At 36.7% G+C, this 26,821-nt stretch overlaps 1 protein-coding gene across 1 annotated transcript in view; it reads left to right on the forward strand.

Moving 5' to 3' along the window:
• Window positions 1-26,821, forward strand: part of HMCN1 (hemicentin 1) — a 554,195-nt gene that overhangs the window by 116,307 nt on the left and 411,067 nt on the right. The window contains exons 2-4 of the mRNA XM_024133815.3: window positions 567-637; window positions 18,688-18,846; window positions 19,676-19,798. Coding sequence (XP_023989583.1) covers window positions 567-637; window positions 18,688-18,846; window positions 19,676-19,798 — 353 coding nt within the window. The remainder of the gene's footprint in view (window positions 1-566; window positions 638-18,687; window positions 18,847-19,675; window positions 19,799-26,821) is intronic.

The following is a 26,821-nucleotide window of genomic DNA, read 5'->3' on the forward strand; positions in this document are numbered from 1 at the left end:
GCGTCCGGAGCCTGTGCTCCGCAACGGGAGAGGCCGCAGCAGAGGGAGGCCCGCATACACAAACAAAAAAAAAAAAAAAAAAAAAAAAAAAAACTCTCTGGGATAGACAGGGAAGGGTCATTTGTTTTCTTTTTGTTTAGTATTAAATTTTTTATTTGCAGACAAATTTACAATTTATAGTTGAGAAAGAAGAATTAAAAGATGAATAAGTGATTCATTTAGACTTCAACAACAAAGTAGGTGCCCAATTAATATCACTGAATGGTGAGAGTAAAAACAGACTGAAACTGGGGTCTCCTGACTCTTTGTCCTGTGACATTTTACTATCTCTTTGCATTTTCTAAGGCTAAAAATCCACTTTTTAAGGTATGCATAATTTACAGGAAATTTTAAGGTATTCTTTGGTTGCTATAAATTGAGAAGTGGTCTTTGTTGTTTTGCTGACTATTTCTAATTGTTAAATAACCATGTAGTGCATAGTGAAAAGACACTTGCAGACATAGTACATTAAAGTCTTTAACGCTATTGATCACTATTTTTGACCTATGTCATTTTTATCTCCACAGAAATTGGCCCAGTAACAGTTACCACAGATCCCAAGAAATTTCAGTATGAACTCAGAGAACTCTATGTTCAGGTGAGTTCTTGCATTCAATTTTATTTCTTTTAAGGGAAAGGAAAATCATGAACTTTTGGCTGATTTTCTTTAGTTTTAAGTCTGAAAGCGGTGGTTATTGGTTTTTAAATTCTAATACCACTTTTTCTGACTTGATTTGAATGATAGATATGGTAGTGGGACAGATTGGGTTCAAAATATCACCTTCATTTATGTATTGTCTATGGCCGCTTCCATGCAACAATGGCAGAATTCCATAGTTGTGACACACTGGCCCACAAAGCCTAAAGTGTTTACTGTATGATGCTTTAGAGAAAAAGTTTACTGACTCCTTTCACTGAGAATCATAAGGAGCAGTTAATTCTTTCCCTGTAATAATAATGGTATAATTACGGTGATTTTGATATTCTTTGCTATAAGTCATCTTTATAAAATTTTTGACTGTAAGTATAATTTTGTTAGTAGAGAAGATGAATAATTGGTTTAAATGTTATTCTGAAAACAGGACTTGGAGATAGGGTTGATATGCACCTTCTCCTCATTGCTACTTTGAGGTCATTATTCCCAAATCCATTAATCAAAAAAGAATTGCTTCTTTGAGGCTGTTTTACTGTCCTATCCTCCAGGGATGGTCTCTGCTGCAATCACCTACAGATCTTTTGGCCACTCCTCATCATTCATTTAAGCTATTGATACCTGAATCATTGGCTGCCTTTCCCCTTTCGGGCTGCCATCATTCCGGGGCACTTCAGCATTGATGGGAATGACCTGTCAGAACCTTCTCCTCTCAGTTCTTTGACCTGCTATTTGTCTTCAATGACCTTTTCATTACTCCACCTCAGTCTTCTATTCTCACACTCACCCTCTGGATCTTATGATCACCCCAATCTGTTCCGTCTCTAAGATCACTAATTCAAGCAGCTCCACCAAACTTGTTTTTGCAGCTACTTACACTACAATTACTCCTTCACCCTCATCAAGCACTCTAGTCCATTGACCCCTGTCCTGTCTCCCAGGTCATCAGATCTCTCCTTTTTCACTTTCTTCCAGTCTAGCTCAGAGTCCTATCATTTCAAAAACACTCCTTTTTCTTTCTTGGCCATTGCTTTTCTGTTCAAAAGGCAAAACCTCATTCCTGAATGACTGCAGTTACGTCCACCGATGGCCAAGTGCTGTTGAAACCTCACAACATGGCAGGTTGCTTCCGCTGTAAATACATAACCACCTATCTTCACTGGACTCTTAATAATTCCATGATCCTACTATGTTTCTTTGGTCAATTAAATCTCCCATTCCTCTCAATCAATGACAGTTGCAAATCTTATCTATTCTTCTTAAACCTCTATCCCATTACCTTTTTACTACTGGCTATTTCAACTAATGATCTAGTCTGAGCAAGCTATCTCACTTACTGTTTCACACACAGGCATATATAAATGGAAACCCTCTGCTTCCTCATACCTAGCATGTAATCCACCTACATCTGGTATCCATCCTATCCTCATTCTCTACTTAATCACAACTCCTTGGCTTTCTCAGGATCTTAACCTATCAAACTGTTTTTTTTTCTTTTTCTTTCCAACTGCTTAACGGTTCCCATTTACTTTTAAATATGTTTCAGTCTTCCCCCAAAACAAATGCATCCCAACAAATCAAACCATTATAAGCAAAACAAAATAAACAACAAATCTCTATTTTTCTCAAATCCTCTTACAAATAACTTACCTCTCTCAGTTCCTTCAGTGTCAAGAATATTGTCTGTATTGACTGCCATCTTTTCTTCACATCCCTTCCCTATCTACTCCTCAGTCTGTTTCCATCTAGTTGCCACACCCCTGCTCTGTCAAAGTAGCTCTAGCTGGTGATACATGATTTGTATTTTGCTAAATGCAGTGGTAACATTTCACTTGTCAGCGTATTAGATTAACATCTTTGTAATGCTTGGCAATACTGGCCTCTCCCTTCTTCTTGAGACATTCTCTTCCCTTACGTATGCTCTCATTTTGTTTCCCACTTTTCCTCAGCTTCCTAGGCAGCTCATTTCTGTCCAGTTGGCCATTAAATATTTAGGATCCTAGAAGATTTTGAAAGTGGCCCTATTTTTTCTCTCATTTTTATATCTTCTCTTTAGGAGAAATCATCCATACCCACATAAATATGTTTCTAGCCTAGGCCTCTCCTCTGAGAAATAAACCCTTATGTCAGGCTCTTGGATGTCACAGTGGCCCTCCAAAGTGAAACTCACAAATGTTCTCTTTCCACTACCCCAAATCTGGTCCTAAATCCTTGCTCTTTGTTCTGTGTTTGTTATCTTTGTGAATGATGCCTACAATATTCTGGTTATACTACCAAAGATCTGAGTTATCCCTACTATATCCATTCCCTGCCTATCTCCTCCCCCCCGCCGCCCCCCAATATACAAACCATGAATCAAGTTTTGGTTTTTAACTTTCTAAATAATTTTATTTTATTTTTTTTGTGATACGCGGGCCTCTCACCCCTGTGGCCTCTCCCGTTGCAGAGCACAGGCTCCGGACGCACAGACTCCGCGGCCATGGCTCACGGGCCCAGCCGCTCCGCGGCACGTGGGATATTCCCAGACCGGGGCCGGCCATGGCTCACGGGCCCAGCCGCTCCGCGGCACGTGAGATCCTCCCATACCAGGGCACGAACCCGTGTCCCCTGCATCGGCAGGCGGACTCTCAACCACTGCGCCACCAGGGAAGCCCCTAAATAATTTTGACATCAGTTGACTTTTCTCCTTTTCTATTGGCACTGTCCTAGTCCCAGTTACTGTATCTTTAGGCTAAATTAATGAAGCTTCTAAGTGATTTTCCCGCATTTACTCTTCTTTTTATTTTTCCAGGCCTTTCTCTACTCTGACAGGCAGACAAAATAATCTCAAAATACATCTCTGAACATTTCTCCCTAATACCCTGTCCACTCACCTCCTACCCCCATCTCATCAAAGTCTTCCCAAGTTCATGAGTGACCTGATGCCTGTCAACCTAGAGCCCTACCTAGAGCCCCTCTCTCCCTTGGACCCTGAGCTCTGCCACAGGGGCCTTGCATAGAGCCTCCTCCTGTCTGTATCCCCACCTGTCTCCCCACAGGACCTTTGCACATGCTGTTCTCCTTGCGTAGGAAGTTCTTGTTCTTCCTCCTGCCCTCACGTCCATGCTCCTTTAACCTAGTTTAAAATCCTATATTCCAAATCTCATCTGGAATACCACTTCCTCAGAAAATCCTGCCCTATCCTCCAGGCTTGGTCATATCTCACTGCCTCTCTCCATCACAAACTAGTTGGCATTTCACAGTGAAGAACTATGTTTGATTTAGCTCATCAGTGAATCCCTTAGTAAAATGCCTGGTGTATAGAATGTGCTGAATTTTTGATGAATGCAAGAATGAATGAACGAACGAACAAACGAACCATTATGTACCAATTAACAGAGTCCAAATTAGAGTTTGAAGTTTAAGACCTTATTGGTTCACTGTAGGGTGCATGACTTGATTTGGAACTATATATGGTATGAGCATAATTGGGGCATAGGATGAAAAACTCAAGTTTGGCATTCCAAATATGTATTCCATTGAGATTCTTTTATTGTGACTGTCTTTATTTTTAAATTGGATACTAAATTGAATTATGTTTCATAAATATCTAAATAGGTGTATATAGTTATCCCTTGACTGTTTTTCTCTTTTATTCAATTTCTTCTGATAATCTTTTTCATTAATCCTCCATTTCCTTTCTCTTATACCATGTCGTTCTTTTTCAGTCATTATCTTGATACTTACTGACAATTTACTTTTCTATGCCTTGATATAGCAACTTCTTTGCCACTTTGGATGTCCACATTCTTTGAAAAACAATTTTACAGAAAAATTTCTATCCTGTACATGGATCATAGGAATTAGAAATTGTATTGCCCTAATTGTTTAAAATTTTTATGTTCTGGTATTTTATGATGAGCTCCTGAGGGCAAGGGCCTCGTAGCTCTCATTGAGCCTCTGGTCCACTGTGGGATGAACAAGTGTCTGCAGTAGAGTGGACTTAAGTAGCTATAAATGAATGTCATACATGGGTGACTTCTTTTAAAAATGTATATTTAACAGTTAAACTATATCAAATATAATACAAACTTTACTTTGATGGTACAAAAGATACTTAAAAACCTAATCATCAGTTTTCATTATATAAAGATTCAGAAGGGCCAAGTAATGGAGATTTCTAGCTGATAGAATGTTAGGAAGAGATTTACTGAATTCATTTCTTTTTTCTCTGCAAAAAAAAATTCAGCTGGGATATATTCTTGGAAATCTGGCCAGAATGAAAATGCCTACATTCTCAATGAGACCTGGCGCTAGCACTTCCTGATTTCCTGCCTCTCCCCTTCTTTTGTTCTGATGGATCTTCAGGGAGTGCCCTTATCCTCCTTGCTCCATTTGTCTCCAGGGTGAAGGCTTGTGATTCTTAATCATACTCCATTGATTCTCTCCCCAGCCAACCTCTGGAATTGAACTTGATACAGACACTCTATAGGGTCATATAACATCTCTGTTCAAGAAAATAATCTTTCTTTCTCTCCTGGAATGAAAGCTGGTGTCCATTTCTCTGGAGATTTCCTCTGTACTGGCTGCATCTTCTGGAATTTATTTTTGAATTGTCTTGGGATCCAAGGGGATGCTTAATTAGAACAACCAGCCAGGGAAGAAATCAAATATTTACTTTTTCTCTTCATTCAAAATTGGGCATTGTTATAGGCATTGGGAATACCACGGAAGTGTTTTTACTTTCAAAATTTCTAGTGAATTATTCCTTTTTTAATCAATGGCAAAAAATGTCATCAAGTAAGGGTCAGATATGACAAGACACTAGGCTACATTATCACTTAACATCTAACCTAAAGAATATATTTTGTTTTCTCTTCACTGTGTTCTTAGAGAATATTTTATTTCATAACTCACTCTGTGAAACTACAATTTACAAGTTTCATAAAATTTTAGAATAGTACTAAATTGTGTGTGTATAATTTCCAGACACTTCTTCAGTTGTCCTTCTACCATTTTTAGTAACTCCCCCCAAATCACTGATATAAAGAGCAACAAGGATTGCTATCTTGTTAAAATTAACTTGGATTTTCTAAAAAAGAAAACTTTAAAAATATTCCTTTCATACTTTAATCGTTTTGAAAACAAGAAAAGTAAATGCAGTTGGAAGTAAATTAAATAATTGCCCATTAACTTTTTACTAGGTTCATCTATTTTTCCTGTAGAGATATGGAATTAACTTGAGGAAAAGCAATTTTAAAATTTCCAAGAAAAATGTAACAAAAATCGCTAAACTTAAATAATTAAATTTATAACATTAATTTCATTTTCCTTCATCTTCTTTCATTTGGAATGCAGAGAAGTAACTTGAAAAGTATCTGAGCTTTCTCTCTGGGGAAAAGAAGGGAAGACAAATGACAGCAATGGTATTCAAATCACACAGAGCTTTGGGAATTAATATCCTTGTAAATGTGCAGTGCGAAGTCCTGCCTCAGGTCACATTCTTTGTAAGAAGCTATAAAGCTTGTTGATTTTTAGAAAATGGTATTGGCAATGGTATGCTTTCAAGCCTTTTATCCAAACATTTTAAAGAACAAAAAGCATATTAGTCAAACATTTGAAGTGTAGAGAAGGAAGATATTTCTACAGTAATGGAATTATAATTTTTTCATATAGATGGTTGATCTCCAGAACTGAAAAATTTCACACATAATTTAGTTTTTCTTTGAGAAGTGTTTTGATAAAATTGACCTTAATAAAAGCAAGAATAACAGTAAAAATATGTAGAACAGCATCATGACATAGCAACATGTTAGAGTTATGAAGATTAGGGTAAGGTCCAATTATTTTCATTCTTTAACTGAAACAGAAGAATAAATATACAAACTGAGGTTAAGGGGAAAAAATGTTCTGCTGTAGAATAAGAACAGTTGATGTTAGAATTAACTGCCAACAGAGAATATGAAAAACTGTGGCCAGATAGGCAAAGACTGTTAAAACAGAGGATAATGCTGATTTTTGATGTCAATTCAGTATACATTTTATTTAATTTCAAGTATTCTAAATCATGCTACTGTGCAAAAGTGTCCTTTTTATTTCTATATTTATAGAAGTCTTCTATATGAATTTAAAAAACAAAACTGATATATAACCAAAAAAATTAAGTGAAAAGAAAAATTGACTAGAACAAGAAAAGGGAAAGGATTATATGTTAGGATAAATAAAATGTACAGCTATAAAGATGTGATTTTCATGTTTGGTGTTGGACATTATTCAACTGAAGAAAGCAGTTTTCATTTCCATTTAAGTTTTCTTAATATGCATTTGACTTACAAATATGCATTTGACTTAAAAATGCATATATATCAGTGTGTATATATATATATACACTTTTACAGGAGGAATGGCATGTATTTAATTTAGGGAAGAAAGTGAGATAGAGTCCAATACATACAATTCATAATACGTGTGAAAGCTACAAGAATAGTAGAACCAGCATCTGGCCCAAATAAGGACTTGATAAATGTTAGCTATCGTTACTGCTATTACTACTACTATCTCTAGTACTCCGAGGTTCTTTTAACAGAAATAATCACCAAATAATTATACCATACATGAACAACAACTATGGAACATGTGCCTTGTGAAAGATTTTGCATGTATTTTAAAGTCATCCTCTCATTTCAAACCTACACAAATATTAATCTTCCTTTTTGCAAATGAGGAGACTCAAGCTTTGAGATCTTACGTAACATGTCTTCCTCAGGTCACCAAACTGGCAAGGAGCAAGGTTAGTCTCAAAAGTGGAGGTATTTAATGTCAAAGCCAGTGTCCTTTTTCACTTTGCTACTTTTCTTCTAAAGATTGGTTTAAGTAACCTTATTAAGCTAATCAAATTAACATTTATTTATATAATTTCTCTTTGTATTTTACTTCAAAGTAGGAAAGTAGAGAATTATAGACAGATGTAGGTCTAGGGCTGGTCTCATCCTCAACGAAACAAATTTATTTCTTAAAGATTTTGACTTCCTCTTCTACCTCCAGTCACTTTGGGTTATTGGCTCACCTAAAGTTACTGAGCAGCTAATGAGAATGATAACTGTAAATTGAAAATTACTCCCTTTGCTCAGCATGTGTTCTTGCTACTTAGCGTGGTAAGCTTATTTAAGTGTAACCTCACAGTCACCTTGGAGAGACACGAGAACAAGATGCATTTTAAGAGATTGAAAGGTAGTGTTTATACTGCAGTTGTATTTGTAGGCGGTTTTGATTATTTTTATTGTTGAAACTTCTTGGTGCCTGAATGAAGCATCTATTCAAACTTTAGTTTGCTGCTGGAGTTTTCTGCTAGAGTAATAAATTCTCTGAGGGACAAACAATCCTATATCCCCAGGAAGTGAGGGATGGGGACTAAGATAAGTGACTGGAGGGCACTGAGTGGCAATGATTGGCTCCTTTCTAGCCATCCTGGTAGCCCTATCCAGAAGCAAATAGTTGGCTGATTTCTTAATATCTTCTGTGTGCACTTCAAAGGACAAAGAGTATAGAAGGGTATTCTGACCATTGCATTGCTTTTTCAAAGCAGAATACACAGACACTAAGAATGGGGTGGGTGTGGATTATGATGGGACATTTCTTGATTTTCTTTTCAAAGTGTGGATGTGTGGGGATGTTCTTAAGGGTTCATACATAAGTCATTGTGGAGTAAATATTGCAAATATGTGTGACAGAATAACATTTAGGAGGAGGACTCCTTTGACCTATGATGCCTAGATTTACTCCATTCATGCTATTAAGTCAATCAAGGGATTGCTCTGTTCCCCACAATAAGTACTATACCTGATTTTGTCAGGTTTTAGGTGATGGTAAGGATGGAGGTCAAAATGTTTTTCTTGGGAGAATGTTTCTTGATCTAAAGCCATGACTCCTAGAAAAAACCTATAAACCTCACTTTCAACAAAATGGAAAATTAAAGAGTTTCTTGAAGGGAAGTTAAAGAGTTTCTTCTCAATCCAGATTGATCTGAAGCAGTTCTCAAGAAGCCATCTTTTTTTCTTCTTAGGCCTTGAAAAAGTCTCAAGAAGACTAGTAGAGTCTTGGTTTTGGTATTGACTTTGAGTAGTATTTGTTCAGTTATCCCTTCAGATGTTCGGATCCCTTCCAGAAACTTATCAGTACCCAAGGCATGAACTAGCATCAGTTAGAGATTTGATAGCACTGGCCTTCCTCAGCAGATGATACCTGGGGCTCCTGTGGAGCAATATCTGGGAACCTCTGTTGGTGTTCAAGGCTGATATAGGCTTTCTTGGGCGGGAGTATCCCATTATTGAATACTGGTCCAGTCACCAGCTAAGTCCCTCAGGTTTCCTTATGCAAACTTTAAACCGGGTCTCCATTCTTCTATATTCATGTTGATTTAAAAAACTCCTCATTTATCTACTCTCTCTATATATATTAGTCTCCTCCTTTGAGATGACCTAGATCTTAGTTCACCAGTTTTGTTTAATGACTACTTACTTGTTCTAAAAAAAAAAAAAAAGCAAACTTATCTATCTCTAACTTCTATATAAATGTAACATTCACAAATTATAATGATTTTATTAGTAAAAATACATTCTATTAATTTTTTTGTCAAGACCTATTAAAACCTACATAATATAAATATATTTTTATCACTTTAAATAAAAAGAATCACAACATTACAGCTTCTTCAATTAGTAACAAAGATAATGCCAAATGTGCTGGAAAGCATGTAAAATCCATATGTGAATGTTGGAACAGAAGGGAAGAGAAAGTGGGCAGGTAGAGTCTGAGGTAGTACAGAGGAAAGGTAGAGAAGGGTCATAGCAGAGAGCAGACAGGGAGAAAGAAAGCCTTCCCAGAGGAAGTGCAAGCAGGGTGAATGCCTAGTCCTTGAATAAGCAAATGATGATTGGCTACAAGGGCCTCCTTAGACCATGCCCCTGCCCTCTTCTGGCTCCTTCTCACTGAGCAAACAAGAGAGACATTTGAATCTCTCTCAAAGAGACATTTGGAGACCAGCAGTCCTTTCCAACCAGAGACCAAGGCAGTGTCTTAATTTGATGGGAAAGGAAAAGGTCCCAATAAAAAGGTACAGAATCCTTGAAGGAGGAGGGAATTCTCTAAGTAGCAGAGAAGAGGAGAATTACTGAAGTGGATACTGAGAATTCCAAGGTATCATTTTGCAGTTTCCCATTTTTGCCTAGAGTTAACCCTGCGCACTTCTATATGTCTCCTGATCACGAGAAGCTATTCGGTGGTGTTTTTGTTATGCTTGGTTGCTTCCACGCTGTTTCCCTCTTGAAAGGACCATTGTCTATTATAATTCATGTAAATTATGAAGCTTTTGAAATATTTTAAGGTATAAAGGCACATTATTTTCTGACTTATTAATCAAGATATTGAGCGTCTGGTACATAGTCTCTTCTTTATGATTATTTACATGGAAGTGAACTGAATATCCTCTTAAGGCTCAACATGAAATAAGTTCCAATAAATGGAAGGATCAATTTCTGAAGAGTTAGACTCCTACTACTGACAGGTGATAACCTGAAAGCCTGGAAAGGGTTGTCATTGTTAACCTTTAATGTTCCTGGAATCGAGATCAGCAGTTCTTTGATGCCTTGATTTGGATTTCACCTTCTTCAGACTAGTAAAGGGCAGCATGGTGGACTGCCTGGATGCAGCATTTTCTTTTTTTGATTATGGAGATTTGAAGTTTGGCCTCTGAAATATTCTGACCCTCAGTACATCCCTACTGTATTTTCTACAAGTGATGAATACCAAATGTCACTGATGCATTAGGATTCTACAGTCATTTTGATTTACTTTATACTTGATTGGGAGCAACTTTTAATTAAATTCAATGTAATTTAATGGTTTCCACATGTACATTCTGTTTTCTGGGTTATAGAATAGCACAGCTGTATTTTTAGAAAGAGAACTGAGGGTTGTAAACTTTTCTTCAGCTTGCAGCTGAGTTTCATTTCTAAATTTTATATGTAAAGGGAAAATTATGCAAATAAGACATCCAAAACAATCGGTGTTCCATGTGAAAGGAAAATACAGTCTGACTCTGAAACTAGGCTTAGTAGGTTGTAATCATGTTAGAATAAGGGTAAATATTGTAATGCCAATAGACATTCTTTTGGACTCAGGCATGAGCCTACCAAAAATGTTTCATTTTTTGATTGCTTAGAGTTAGGCATAACTGGAAAACAACTGGTATAAACACTAATTCATTGAAAATGGCTGATGAGAATAGAAGAATTGAAATGGGTTGGAAGAGAAATAATAAGGCATGGGCAAGGGCCTGCTTTGAGATTAGCCTTCTTCCTTCTCTGATACCTTGTTTGATGAGCGTTTTCCCATTAGGTTTTGGACAGAGACCTCATTTTTCTCCAACTCCTCTCAGGGTTTAAAGGTTCAGTTTCTTCCAGTACCGCTCCCACACTGTCTTCTATTTAGAAAAGACAGCATGGTAATCTGTTTTATTACTTCCTTGACTGATAACATTTCTATTCATTCTTATTTAATCTTGTTGACAGGAGTTTATTTTCTGAATATAATTATCACTGTAATTCTGAGGTTACCATTTTTTTCCCTTTAATTTCAAGAGCAGTGTTTCCTGTGAAAGGGCACATACTTCTGTTTTTTCAGTAAACATTTTTTTCTATCTGTAGTGTCTTTGGCAACTTGGTAAGTTGTCGCCATCAGTAGAATTATACAGACAAAATGATGAATGAAACTACTGATACAAATTATATTTCAGAATTCAAATAAAAACTCTAAGTTAACAAAGTCAGGCCCTTCTTATATACCTTTAGGGAATTATGCAATTCAATGCATTATGCAACTTTATCTCCCTCACAGCTTTCATTTTCATGTATCTGTGCAGGTTTATGTGGTTTCGGGGGATGCATATACATTGCTGTGTTTGTTTTCTGTTAAATATAAAAACTGACCTCATGATGCGGGGTGGTGGGAGGGAGGTGGGGAGGGAGAAAGAGAGAGAGAGAGATAAGAGGGAAGAAGAGGGAGGAGGGGGAGAGGGGAGACGTGGGGGGAGTTAGTTTTATTTATCACAAGAATTTATATATATACACGCACATGCACACACACACACACATATATTCATATATGTTTTGCTTACTTAAAGAACAACTTTTGGCACTTGTATTTTCAGGAGACTTAGCTCTGGAATTTAACTACTTGAAATGAGATGGTCCAGGCTTGAGCAAAGCTCAGACTTAATACAGCAAGTGTGTCTAGATTGTGTCAGGATTGCTTTGCACAGTCTCATTCACCCATTTACCCACTCTTCATTCATTTACCCATTCATTCATCAAACAACAAGGGAACACTTAGTAAGTTTCCCAAGGAACAATGATCTAGTGGGAGGAAGCAGATAAGTTATACATACAAGTCAGCGAATGCTATAATAGAATGAACAATATTCTGTGGGCATCCAGAAGAAGGAGAATCTTTCTTCTGCTTTTACGGTGTCCCTGACAAGCTGCTTGCAGCCGCAGAAGTAGATGAGGAAATAAAATGCCACACTGCTGTTTGCGTGACGCCAGGCAGAATTGAGTTCCTAATCCCTGCTCTTTCACATACTGGTTGTGTGATCCTGGGAAAGGGGTTTTCAAGATTTAGTGCTCTGTCAATAAAATATGCTAAAAATGATACCTCCCCCATCAATTGACGTAAAGCGTAAATAGCGGAGCATGTGTGATAATACCGTCTCAGTGCTTGGTGCACAATCGATATCCATTGAGTTAATACAAGTCGAGTGTCATCACCAACAAAGTATCAGTTAAATAAATGAGACTTTTCATAGATTGACGTTCATCTATTCTAAATTTCTTCATCACAGATGTTTTATAGAATATTATTTTACTTTTCCATTTGGTATTCAGGTCAAAACAGAATATGTTAAGACTTTTAAAGGACTACCTTTTTTTTAAGTTTGGAACTAAAAACTTAAAACAGTTTGTTTTTATAATTTCAGTCACAATCCCATTGCACTAATTTTATATTCTGTACATGAGTTTGACCCAAATTAACCTAAAGTATTCGACTTTGTTAGGCTTATTTATAAGCCTGGACGTTTTGACAATGGTTCTCAGTCCTGTTCTGACAAATTTACCTTTTAGCTAAATTTAATGATCAGAGGATCAGTTAATGATTTGGGAAACACTGTTAGCCAACCTGTGAGTTAAGTTTCTAAGATATTTTCTATGTTTATGTAAATATATAAAAACTTTATTTATAAACTTTGTGTGTGTGTGTGTGAGTGTGTATGTTTAAACAAAGTAAGTGATTTATAGATTTTTGGAGTAGATTTTAGCTTGATTCCTAAATCTTAGTAAATTAAAACAACTTGAATTTTTGTTTCTAATAACTTCTTCCAGGAAGCAAAGTTCACAGAAGACTTTTAGATCAGATCAACAGCTTTACAAATAATAGTCTAGAATGAAGCCTGCATAACTAAACCAAACATATCATTCTAAAGCAGTGCTGTCCAATAAAAGTAGAATGTGAGCCACATAGGTAATCTTAAAAAACAGTTGAAATTAATTTAAATAATCTAATCCATTATATCTAAAATATTATCAATTTAACATGTCATCAGGATAAAAATCAGTACTTCAGTTTTCAAATTTAAACTTTAAAATAAAATATTCAGTTCCTCAGTTTCACTAATCTTATTTCAAGTGTTCAGTAGCCACATAAGGCTAGTTAGTGGCTACTATAGTAGATAGCACATATCTGAAGTCTTCCTTTTATAGATCATTTTAATGGTTATTTATGATTTAAAATGATTAGAAAATTATACTCAAGTATCAGAGAGGGACCTTTATAAGGCTATAACATTATATGTTAACTTCTTTTGGAAAAAAGGAACTTATTTTTCTTTTCAAGAACCTACATGTACAATGAGATAGGCAAACTTCCAAGGATTCTAGCGGTCTTTAGAGTCTACTCCTGGGTGATGTTGAGGGATGAGCATCCCGAGGTTCTCTTAAAGTAAATTTGAATGCAAGTCAAGTGGCTCAAAGATTGTTCTCCACTGAGTAACTGGACAAGATTTATCATTCTTGCCATTCCTAACAAGTATCTCTGAAGATGACTTAGCTGTTCTGATTTTTGGCCCACAGACAGATGACTTCTCCTAGCCCCTTGTTACTAGGTGACAGTGAGCAAAAAGCAATTCATCTCTCCATAGAGTTATTTACCACAGAGCATTACTGTGTACTTGGCCATTTAACAAATGCTGTGGAATGGATAACTTATAGTGTGATTCCCCTCAGGTGCACAATGTCAAGTACAGGTGAGAAATTGTTTTTTGCTTAAGCTTCTGAAAATACAGTAGGCATCTAATACATTTTTGAGCAGTCCAGAATATTCATTACAGATATGCAGAGTTGGCTACAAGTAAAAATTATTCCTATCCAACATACTAAAGTTACCAATGTGCCCAGTAGCTATTTCCCACTTTCCTAGCCCGCAAATGCTCACTCAGGGGCATTTGCTGCACACGGTAATCCCTCCGAATAACTGTTATGCCAAGGAAAATATGTTTCATTATTAAAGAATAAAGCAAATTAGAGTACATCTGAAGAGTGAGGAAGTATATCTGAATGGGAGAAAAGAGAACGTTTTAAAGAGGGGAAGGCATATTATCTCAACCTTGGAAGGAAAATAATTCAATATGATAAATATTTACTCAGTAATTACTGTATGTCAGCAAATGCTATGAACTGAGTTCTCAAGGACTTAGCACACAGTTCCTGCCATCAAATAGCTTATAGAAGATGGGAGATTTTAGACATGCATACATCGGTAAGGAATGTTTGATGGTGGAGATGCAGCAGTAGAAAGATTACTTGAATGAAAGTACTAAAGGAATTAAGATGTGAAGCAAGGGGCATAATTAAGAACAGGAAATAGCCTCAGATTAAAGGAAGCAATTTTTTTCTTTGAATTTTATTGAGATATAATTGACATACATCACTGTATTAAGTTTAAGGTGTACAGCAGGATGATTTGACTTACATACATCATGAAATGATTATCGCAATAAGTTTAGTAAGCAGTCATCATCCGATATAGATATAAAACCAAAGAAATAGAATAAAAATTTTTCCCTGTGATGAGAACTCTTAAAGTTTACTCTCTTAACCATCTTCATGTATAACACACAGCAGTGTTCATTATATTTATCATGTAGTACATTACATCCCTAGTACTTCTCTTACTTTTAACTGGAAGTTTGTACCTTTTGACTGCCTTCATCTAATTCCCCCTCCCCTTGCCTCTGGTAACCAAAATCTGATTTCTTTTTCTGTGAGTTTGTTTGTTTGTTTTTGAAGTATTATTGACCTACAACACAGTTCCTGTTACACAACATATTAATTCAATATTTCTATACATTTCACAATGATCACCAAGGTAAGTCTAATTACCAAGGAAGCAATTTTTGAAGAGGGAGCATCAGAAGATAGAAAGCCAGAAAGATAATTTGATCCAACATAGTGGTTAGTGAAAAATTTTAACTAGGAACGTGATATAGACAGCTCTTTACTTCAGGAAATATAAAGTTTGGTGGTAGGAAGAGCAGATTAGATAGGAGGCTATACTTATAATAAAATTAATGATAAGAAGAGTGAATTGTAGGAAATAAAGAGGAAGGGAGGGGACAGATTCATGATGGGTGTAGAAGGAAAACGGTTTGACCACTGATTAGGTGAAGAAAGAGGGAGGAGTCAAAGATGACTCAGGTTTTGAACTGAACATCTAGGCAGATGCTACCATTAACAAAAATAGGGAAGATATGGTTGGGGGAAATACAGTGAGTTCCATAATAGATGCACTGAATTGTAGACATCTGTAAAACGTCTAGGAGTAGATGTCTAACAAGCACTTGTAAATAGAAAATTGGAATTTGGGAGATAAGTACAGTCTGAGGATACAAGTATACAAGTTTTTGAGAATGGTATTATCTGTTAAGCTAGATCCTGTGAAAATACAAATAAGTAAAAGAGGATAGGAGATATTTACTGAAGAAATGGAAGGAACTGCTAACTCAATAAAATTTCTGGGAGTCGATAACTGTTATCTTCTCGAAAGTTACTGCAGTGTCCAGCCCTCTACTATTAAGAAAGTGGCATAATATTTAATGGGTGTCTCAATTTTAGAAGTAATTTGTAACAGTTGGTGCTCAGTTCCAACTCATTGAATAAATGATGTTTAAAGGCTGTAAGTACTGAGTGGCATCCAGTGCAAGAAAAGATTCTTCAGGTGGTCCAGGCTAAAGTGTAAACAATTCTAGTGCTTGGTTCTTATGACCCTGATTAGATCTGTGGTGCTCAGGGTATCTGTATCAGAATCAGAGATTGTTTGGAGCCTAGGGAAAGCCCCAATAGGAGACACAAGTAGAATCTTCAGAGTTTAAAGGTAAAACCTTATCCCTTTCATCAAGTAATTATTTTCTTTTTGAGAAAGAGCTCTTACTCACTGGTTTCTAGTGGACTGTGGAACCACGAGGCCCCCCAGGATCCCAAGCTGCCCTGCTTTTTTATTTGATTGTCTTTTCTAGGCATGAGTTCCTTAAGGACAAGGTACTTTGGCTTATTCATCTTTGTGTACCTAAATCCTTGCAGGGTGTTTAGCAGTTATTCATTGCTCAAAACATATTGGTTGAAAGTCCATTTCCTTGGCCCTGTAGTTATTGACATTTGCTAAGGAAATAATCAGACATGAGGAAAAAAATACTATAATATATTATATATATAATAAATATAAGCATATTTATAATAGATTTGTATTTATTTATAACAGAGGAAAATTTGAAAGAGAATTAATATTTAACAATAGAGAAATGCCTGACTAAATTATGGGATGTAGACAGAATATTATACAATCATTAAAACCTGTCATTTTGAAAAACATTGATGACATGATAACATAAGCAGGATATAGCTCTAAATTTAAAATATAATGTATAAAATGGTAATTACAGCATGTGCACAGTTTTATCAATTCACATGTGTTGGAAGGAAATAAGTGTGACAAGAATTCCTCTTAGGGTGAGGGCTATTTTTGTTTAGGAAGGTATATTGAGCCTAATCGAGTAGGAAATAAAACACAGAGATCATGTGTTAGTAGTAATAATGAAGCAGAGTGAAAAGAGTGACGGAGGGGGTGTATTTTATATAAGGTGGTCATGGAAGGCTTCTCTGATAAGTCACATTTGGGCAGAAACTTGGGTATAGGAGATGAACCAGTGTGTTTGCTGGTGGGAATGATCCAGTAAAGAGGGAATGTTTGACAATGGAGTGGGGAGAAGGGACGGCCATAGGAGCCATGTCCTTGATTAGGCCCAGGTGAGAAGTTAGCCGAAGCTGTGAGTGTAAATGATTCCTTCATCATGAAGGCAGGGCATGTGCCTGCTGTTGCTGGACGTTAATAGGTATCGGTGCGGGAGTTTACGAAAGTTCTCTTCTGATTGCTTCTATCTTCTCAGTACAATAGAAGAAAAGTCATCAAATAAGAGTGAGAAGGGATAAGAAAGGAGGGGATGTATAAAATAGTCATGTATGAGAGTGGGAGTCAATCAATATTAGTTAAAAAGCATATAACAATTTCTATTATTTTCTGTATTTTTGGTGAATTTTTATTATTTTTTTTCTTTTCCTGACTCTTTTAAGTTTAATTTATTTACTTATTTTTATTGAAATACAGTTGATTTACAATGTCATGTTAGTTTCAGGTGTACAGCAAAGTGATTCTGTTATATATACATATTCACCTATTTTTTTCAGATTCTTTTCCCGTATAGGTTATTGCAAAATATTGAATGTAGTTCCCTGGGCTATACAATAGATCCTTGTTGGTTATCTATTTTATTTTATTTTATTTTATTTTTAAATTAATTAATTAATTTATTTTTGCTGTGTTGGGTCTTCGTTTCTGTGCGAGGGCTTTCTCTAGTTGTGGCAATTGGGGGCCACTCTTCATCGCGGTGCGCGGGCCTCTCACTATCCCGGCCTCTCTTGTTGCAGAGCACAGGCTCCAGACGCGAAAGCTCAGTAGTTGTGGCTCACTGGCCTAGTTGCTCCGCGGCATGTGGGATCCTCCCAGACCAGGGCTCGAACCCGCTCCAGACGCGCAGGCTCAGTAGTTGTGGCTCACTGGCCTAGTTGCTCCGCGGCATGTGGGATCCTCCCAGACCAGGGCTCGAACCCTTGTCCCCTGCCTTGGCAGGCAGATTCTCAATCACTGCGCCACCAGGGAAGCCCTGGTTATCTATTTTATATATAGCAGTGTGTATATGTTAATCCCAAACTCCTAATTTATCCCTCCCCCACCCCTTTCCCCTTTGGTAACCGTAAGTTTGTTTTCTGTCTGTGGGTCTAGTTCTGTTTTGTATGTAAGTTCATTTGTATCATTTCTTTTAGATTCCACATATAAATGATATCATATGATGTTTGTCTTTCTCTGTCTGACTTTCTTCACTTAGATAATCTCGAGTTCGATCCATGTCGCTGCAAATGGCATTATTTCATTCTTTTTTACGGTTAATATTCCATTGTATATACATACACACCATGTCTTCTTTATCCATTCATCTGTCGATGGACATTTAGGTTACTTCCTTGTCTTGGCTATTGTAAATAGTGGTGCATTGAACATCGGGGTGCATGTATCTTTTTGAATTATGGTTTTCTTCGGATATGTCCTAGGAGTGGGATTGTAGGATCATATGGGTGAATTTTTAATTTATCCATAAGTACAGGTTTTTCTATCTCTTCATCACTTTATATCTTTTCCATCTCCTTGTAACCAAAGTGGTTAATCCAGTGGCAAACTGACAGAAAATAAAAGTGAAGACAACCGCTCAGTTCTAGAGCTCCTACAGCAACTTGTAATAACTAAGGTATCTCTTTTCTGCTAATGAAATAATTGACTTTTTTCTCACTGCTCCTCAACAGGGCGGTGGCGATTGTCCAGAAATGAGTATTGGAGCTATAAAAATTGCCTTGGAAATTTCTCTTCCTGGTTCTTTCATCTATGTATTCACTGATGCACGGTCCAAGGATTATCGGCTCACTCATGAGGTGCTGCAACTTATCCAACAGAAACAGTCACAAGTGAGTAGGAGGCAACTCCCCACTACTGAATTTTCCATCTGAACACAGCTGTAAGAAATACAAGAGATTGCCTCCCCTCCCTGACTATACTATGTGTGACAAATGTCAATAATTACAACTATTGATCCATATATATGGACTCCAATATGTATGTGTCATTTAATCTAAACATGTTAAATGGATATGTGATATTTGTATATAGCATATGAATGCCTTGTTTCATAATATGGAGAAGAAATGATTAGGGTTTAATTAAGATGCTTGTTACCATCTTATCCTTATAACTGACAAAAACATAGCCCTGACAGAAAAGGCCTGTATTTCAAATATCACCTCCTGTGTGGAATCTTGTCTGAGTCAGTTACTCATTGTATCAGTTAGCTATTGCTGCATAACAAGCTGTTCTCTCAATGACTTAAAACAATAATCATTTATTTCTCACATGTTTTCAGGTTTCAGTTATGCTAGGCTATGCTTGCTCACTTGTGTATCTGGGCATAGTTTGGGTTTGGCTTATCTAGGTGATCTCTGGGGTGACTTGCCTCTCCCTTGCAAGTTTCTCAGCCTCTTTCTGAGACCAGGAAGCTAGTTTAGGCATGTTCTTCTCATGACCAATGCAGAAACACTAGAGAGCAAGTGGAAATACCCAAGGCCTCTTGAGTTCAGGCTTAGAACCAGTAGAATGCATATAGATAACTTGCCATAGAGCAAGATATCTATATATCTTCCACTTGCCTGGTAGTATGTTAATACATAATAAGTGCTCAATAAATATATATTGATTTATAAGAACCCTTTAAACTATCTTCTTTTTTTTCAAAAATCATAGGTGGTATTTGTGCTCACTGGAGATTGTGATGACAGGGCCCATATTGGATATAGAGTCTATGAAGAAATTGCCTCTACAAGTTCTGGTCAAGTATTCCATCTGGACAAAAAACAAGTTAATGAGGTCAGTTTAATAAAGTGGGTCTACTTTATTACCAGCTACCTTACCAACATCAGTTAGGCAAACCTAATTGTGTCAGTTTTGATTTCAAAAACAATTCAAACAAAAAAAATTTTCCCCCATTCCCCACAGGTCAATAAAGTTATTAAAACAATGTGGAGAAACATAGATTTATCTGGTATTAATTTCTAGACTGTATTATGCTATACTGATAAATTATTTAGATTTAAGCATACATTTATTTAAAATTCATTTAGTGGAACTTGAAAATTTTTGTAGTTGTTGTTGTTTAGTAAGGTCAGTTTGTATTTCTGATGTACAGCTTTTGGATAACTGGTAAAATGAGGCTTGATTTGACTTTTACTTGACTCATTTTACATTTGTTTACTGAAGTAGAATATAAAAAAGTGAGTTATTAAGCCAAATTCTAATGAAGTTTGATCTCTAAGACTAAAAGTAAGAAACTATAACTCAGTAACTATATACTTATCTAAAAATTTTTATTATAATAAAATCTGTAACTTATATGCTAAGAAAATCTTGGTACTTTCTAAAGAAGTGTTTGAGATATATTTAATTGTCATGATTATTTCTTTCTTTTTGTTACCTTGCCTTGACCTTACTTGTGATGATAAAATTTTGTTTACTTATTTATTTATTTATTTGGCTCCCACTTAAGTTTCTTGGAAATACCAGAACAAAGATAAGACTTTACATGGGTATAAGTCACATTTGATTTGATGTGGTCAGTGTATTAAGAAAATTCTATATTTTTTTGTTTGTTTGTTTGTCATTACTGCAATTAGTATTATTTAAAATTTTTCTTAATGAACAATTTTTCAACTATTGATTGAAAGATAAGCATGATTGACTATATATATATATACACAGATACTTAACACACATACTCATATATATGCACATATATGTAGATGTATGTGTGTGTATATTTTCTTTTTTTCCTCTTTCTTTGTGATCTAATATGTGGTAAATATTTAAGTTTCTGATGTGAGCTAAAAATATGGGTTTCTCTTTGTAGGACAGGATTTTATATATATATGTATAAATATATATACATATATATAAAGCCTGGAGAGTATTATGCTTAGTAAAATAAGACAGAGAAAAATAAATACTGTATATTTTCACTTATATGTGGAATCTAAAAAAATAAAACAAACAAACAGATGTAACAAAGCAGAAATGGACTCACAGATACAGAGAACAAATTATTGGTTACCAGAGGGGAATGGGTTGGGGAGAGGGACAAAATAGATGAAGGGGTTTAAAAGGTACAAGCTACTAAGTATAAAATAAGTAAGTTTTAAGGATATAATGGACAGCATAGGGAATACAGTCAATATACAGGTGCTATGAATTTCACGACAAACTTCCTTGTCTTGAAAGAAATGGTTCAGTAGTCCTCTTATAACTAAAGAGTTCCTGTTACATCCTGGTGGAACTAATAGGACATTGTGTATTTCTAGAATAAACATTTTAGCAAAAATATTTTTTATTAATATGTGATATACAAACCTGGGAGGTTACTTTAGTCCAAACATTTTTTTTCTTGCAAGAAAAAGCCTTAGAGCGATATGTGGCTTGAGTCCGTATTGTGTCCACTGTAGTGATCCAGAAATGCCTGGGCAGGTCTGACAACTACTCAACTACAGAGCCCTTAGCAGTTATTTGAATAAACATCTGCATGAGAATTTGGGAGCCTGGGAAGAGAAGAGTTGGAGAAGAGTGCAGGACTGTCTCAGGAACTGGGTTTCTTGTCCCATCCCATACACTGTGCTTGACCCTAATGACCTCACACTGGCCAGAATGGACATCATCAAAAAATCTACAAACAATAAATGCTGGAGAGGGTGTGGAGAAAAGGGAACCCTCTGGCACTGTTGGTGGCAATGTAAATTGATACAGCCACTATGGAGAACAGTATGGAGGTTCCTTAAAAAACTAAAAATAGAACCACATATGACCCAGCAATCCCCCTATTGGGCATATACCCTGAGAAAACTGTAATTCAAAAAAGACACATGTACCACAATGTTCATTGCAGCACTATTTACAATAGCCAGGACATGGAAATAACCTAAATGTCCAACAATAGATAAATGGATAGAGAAGATGTGGTACATATATGCAATGGAATATTAACCATAAAAAGGAACAAAATTGGGTCATTTGTAGAGATGTGGATGGACCTAGAGAGTGTCATACAGAGTGAAGTAAGTTAGAAAGAGAAAAACAAATATCATACATTAACGCATATATGAGGAAGTAAGTCAGAAAGAGAAAAACAAATATCATACATTAATGCATATATGAGGAAGTAAGTCAGAAAGAGAAAAACAAATGTCATACATTAACACATATATGTGGAATCTAGAAAAATAGTACAGGTGAACCTACTTGTAGGGCAGGAATAGAGACGTAAATGTAGAGACTGGACATGTGGACATGGGGGGGATGGGGAGGGTGGGACAAATTGGAAGATTAGGTTTGACATAAATACACTACCATGTGTAAAATAGATAGCTAGTGGGAACATGCTGTATAGCACAGGGAGCTCGGCTCAGTGCTCTGTGATGGTCTAGATGGGTGGGATGGGGGTGTGGGAGGGAGGTCCAAGAGGGAGGGGATATATGTATATATATGGCTGATTCACTTCATTGTTCAGCAGAAACTAACACAACATTGTAAAGCAATTTTACTCCAATAAGACAAAAGAAAGGCCACTATTTAGAGTTGCTTTTTAACCTGGAATTATGTAAGCCTCTGGGGTACAGTCAGTATCATCAGCACAAAGTAGGGCATAAGTGAGGAAAAGCAACGTTCTCTCTTGCCTCAATGGGGATACCATCTGCTTAGGGGGTTGTGAGGCTTTTGGGAGAAGTGGCAGTGGTGTTCAATGTAGACAGATGGGGCATTGCTGCCAGCAGAGGATACCATGCCCAGTGGACAGGGTGGTTCTCAGCAGAAGGTACTAGAGAAGGGTGAGAAGAGACATGGCTGTGGTCAGCACCTAGAGCATTTGAAAGAACAGTTGCTTGAACCTGCTGTGAGCAGTCAGGCATAACTTGGAAGTTCTCAAAACAAACTGGGTAAACTTTTAGGGGGAACCATAGGAGTTTTTTAGGAGTTGGGCCATAGAGATAGAATATAACCTCGTCTGTCCCATAAATGTAACTCTATATTCATATACTCAGAGAAAATTGGTTTATGCAAAATTGAAAATACTGTTGTTGGGACTTCCCTGGTGGTGCAGTGGTTAAGAATCTGCCTGCCAATGCAAGGTACACGGGTTCGAGCCCTGGTCCGGGAAGATCCCACATGCTGCGGAGCAATTAAGCCCATGTGCCACACCTACTGAAGCCCGCACGCCTAGAGCCCATGCTTTGCAACAAGAGAAGCCACTGCAGTGAGAAGCCCATGCACTGCAACGAAGAGTAGCCCCTGCTCGCCGCAACTAGAGAAAGCCCGCGCACAGCAACAAAGACCCAATGCAGCCAAAAATAAAAAAAAAATAATAAAAATAAATTAATTAAAACAAACAGAAGCAGTATTGTAACAAATTCAATAAAGACTTGAAAAAGAAAATGGTCCACATAAAAAAAAATCTTTAAAAAAAAAAAGAAAAGAAAATTCTGTTGTCTTAAATGGGGAATATGAGCCCTACAGAGGTACAGGTTTACTTATTAAACAAATGGGGTAATGCATATTTTTTATAGTCCTACTAATTCTGACAATTACCAAGTAATTTATAGGAATAATTTAAAAAATTTGGTGAGAATTACAGAAAATTTTATAGATATAGGTATATAACATAAATTTAACCCACTGGAATCTTAATAGTGTTTTTCTCCCAGATCATCAACTGATATTTTGATCTTTAACTTTAGCTAGGCAGAAAAGGACTAGCAAAAAGCATTGCTAAAATCGTCCGTTTTTATAAGCTGGAGTTTGATGCCAACAGGGATGGGCTTTAATTCATATGTCAACCATAGCATTTCCAATCCCCCTTCCAGGTTGTTCAGGAAAGGTCATCTCATGTACTTTGTGCCACTGAGATGCAGGGAAATTTAGCTAAGGGTGTCTTGGAAAAATTGTCTTCTAGATATTGTCCTGCATGGATGTGAATTCCAGATCTGGTACAGGCATCTTCATACAAGTCTGAGGATGAAACAAATACAAGGGGGAGGAAAGAGCTAAGAAAATCCAGAGCCTTTGCCTTAAGTCAGCCCTCAGACCATCCTACCTCTAAGCCTAGAATCAGGGAAGTGATCTTTTTATTTAAGCCAGTTAGAGTTGAGTATTAAGTTACCTAAAGATAAATGTATTCTAACTGATAAGAATTCTATATTTCTTTGTGACATGGTCTCTGTAAGTCCCAGTTTCCTTGTTTGTAAAATGAGGATAATAGAATTATACACTTCAGGAAGTTGTTATAAGGTTAAATGAGATAATGCATGTAAAATGTTCTGCACAGGTCTGATACAGGGTAAGTGCCCAATAAATGTTAACTGGTATTGTTATAATCCTCATAATGTTGTTATTTTGCTTTCAAAGTGGGGAAATTGTGCCACTGTGTTTGTTAGAAACCAGGTGGCTAGTTGTCGGCTGCTGGGAAGTAAATTTGAGTGGGAGAGTCCAGGAAAAGGCTGAAGAGATGGTTCTTTTTTGATGTGTGTGAAAAAAGATACTGTGAGGGGTTACAGGAATTGTATGAGCCAATATGTGCTTTAAAGCCACCAAAGTAAAAGCTTTTGTTAACAAAAAGCAGAGTGACAGTGTTAAAATTGGATTTGCAAAATTTTTAGCATATAATTTAGCCATTTTTCTTTTCTCATTTTTCCAGATTCTCCTATTATATAAATATTTTAAACTCTAAAGAATATAGATGCTTTAATGATAACTGTGCATTTAATCGATTTAAGAACTGCAGTGAAGCCATGCCTGTACTGAGTCCTTTCATTTTACCAGAGCGATTTTTCATCTACAGTTTCTAAAGGAATCTGTAGAGTATTATGCTTTACTCTCTTAACCTAGTTCACCAATTTCCTAACCTAGTGGGATATATTTTGTATCAACTCTCTCTTGAGATAACTTGATAGTTTTTTTCTTTCTTCCTGTTCTTTTTTTAAAGAAGATCTAGGTATCTGTCATCTTTTTTTTAACATAAAAGAGAAACCAAAGTAAAGAAATTATTTGGGTGAACATCAGGGGCATATAAATCATTGTATGGTATTACAGTTTGGAAATACAAGTTAAGACACATCTAAAGGATGTACTTAAACAGTTTACCTTTGAAGATGAAAAGGAACTAAACAGTCTAACTCTTTCATGTCTTTGTCAACTGGGTGATTGTCAATGATCTAATTAATGCTTCCTAGGTTTAAGCAAAGTCCAAGTTTGAAATCTCAAAGTTACCCACAGATGTTATACTCTTGTGTCCAAGAACCTAACACAAAAAAATCCATTATCAAATGGATAATTCACTTGTTCTGAGTTTCCCCATCCTTTCTCTCCACCTCTCCCAACTCATGTCTTCAATCATCTCCCCTTCCAATCCCCCCCCAAAAAACCTCTCCCTGGATGTCCCAGACTTGTGGATTGGTTTTATTTCCCACTTCTAAGTAATGCTAGCTAGCTGGCTATGTTATATCAGAAGGAAATTTTATCAAATAAAGAAATAATTGTCAAGAAATTTATATTTTTTGAAGGAGGTCAATGATGATATTTAGAAGTCCCATGAGACTGTATCTTAATGACTATCCTATCATATAACTTGCAGGTCTTTGCTGTAGGATGTTTTAGTTCCAGCGTTCCTTTTTAACACCCAGTGCTTTCTTCTGGAGTGGTCCCCTGTGCTACTCTGTTTGGCACGGGCATACTCCTCTCGACTGTCATTCTCTGTTAGATGTGAAAGACTCCCACGACTCTTTCCTTTCTTTGGTGATTGCCCTGTGATTAAGAAAATAATACCAGATCAGAATGATTGTGTGCTTGTTATGGCCGTTCAACAAGAGTTGAATTTTATTTCACTTCATTTCATTTCATTTCACTTAATCCTTACCACAGCCTATAAGGAAGACACCATGATCATCACCTTCTTTTCACAGATGAGGGAAATGAAGCATAGGGAGGCAAAGCATCTTACTCAGGGTTAAACTGCTGCTAGCTGCTAAGTGTCTGAACATAGGGGGCATATGCATTCTTTCTCCCGAGACTGCACCCTTAACCACTGTGAGTCCTGCCTCTGATTTTGTCTTTTGCTTTCATCAGAGGATGCAGTTTTAACAATAAAGTGACACATCAGAGATTCCATCCCCATTCATTTGTTCAGCAGATGTTTGGTCTACTTGATGCTAGTCACCACACTAAACACCATGGGAAAGCAAAGACCAACAAGATGCTGTCCTGATTTTTCAAGGACCCTAGAGGAGGAAAGGGGATGTAATTACACTACAGGGTAATAATAGCTGATGGAGACCATCCCAGCTCCTCAACCAGCCAGAGACTTCACTCGAGAAGGACCGTGGGTCTCATTGAAGACCAGGGCACACACTCTGTTCCTCAGGGTCCTAACTGCTGCATTGGCCAATGGAGTGAACAGGGGGCATCTAATGCCAGGTTCTCTGGATTTGAATCTTAGCTCCACCACTTACTAGATTCATGACCCTTAGTTATCTACCTCCTCTGTGCTTCAATTTCTTCATTGATATAGGTAGGATACTATAATACCAACCACATAAGATTAAGCAAATAGGGAAATTTCAGTAGTACCCAGCATATAATAAGCCTTTGAAAACATTTTATGTTTATTTTTTAATATTTTTTTTCAAGTAGCAAAACTGTAGACCCCATTCCCCCTTGTCCTTTCGATCTCTTAACAATAGACTTGGGCATCTGATCTAAATTTACTACCCTCTACCTTATAAGGGGCTGGAAAGGCACTGAAAGGCTGTCTACTTTTCTTTGAATATGTGGCAGGGTGGTAAAAGTCCAGGACATTAGGAA

The sequence above is a fragment of the Physeter macrocephalus genome, chromosome 4, assembly GCF_002837175.3.
Source record: "Physeter macrocephalus isolate SW-GA chromosome 4, ASM283717v5, whole genome shotgun sequence".
Taxonomy (NCBI): Eukaryota; Metazoa; Chordata; class Mammalia; order Artiodactyla; family Physeteridae; genus Physeter; species Physeter macrocephalus.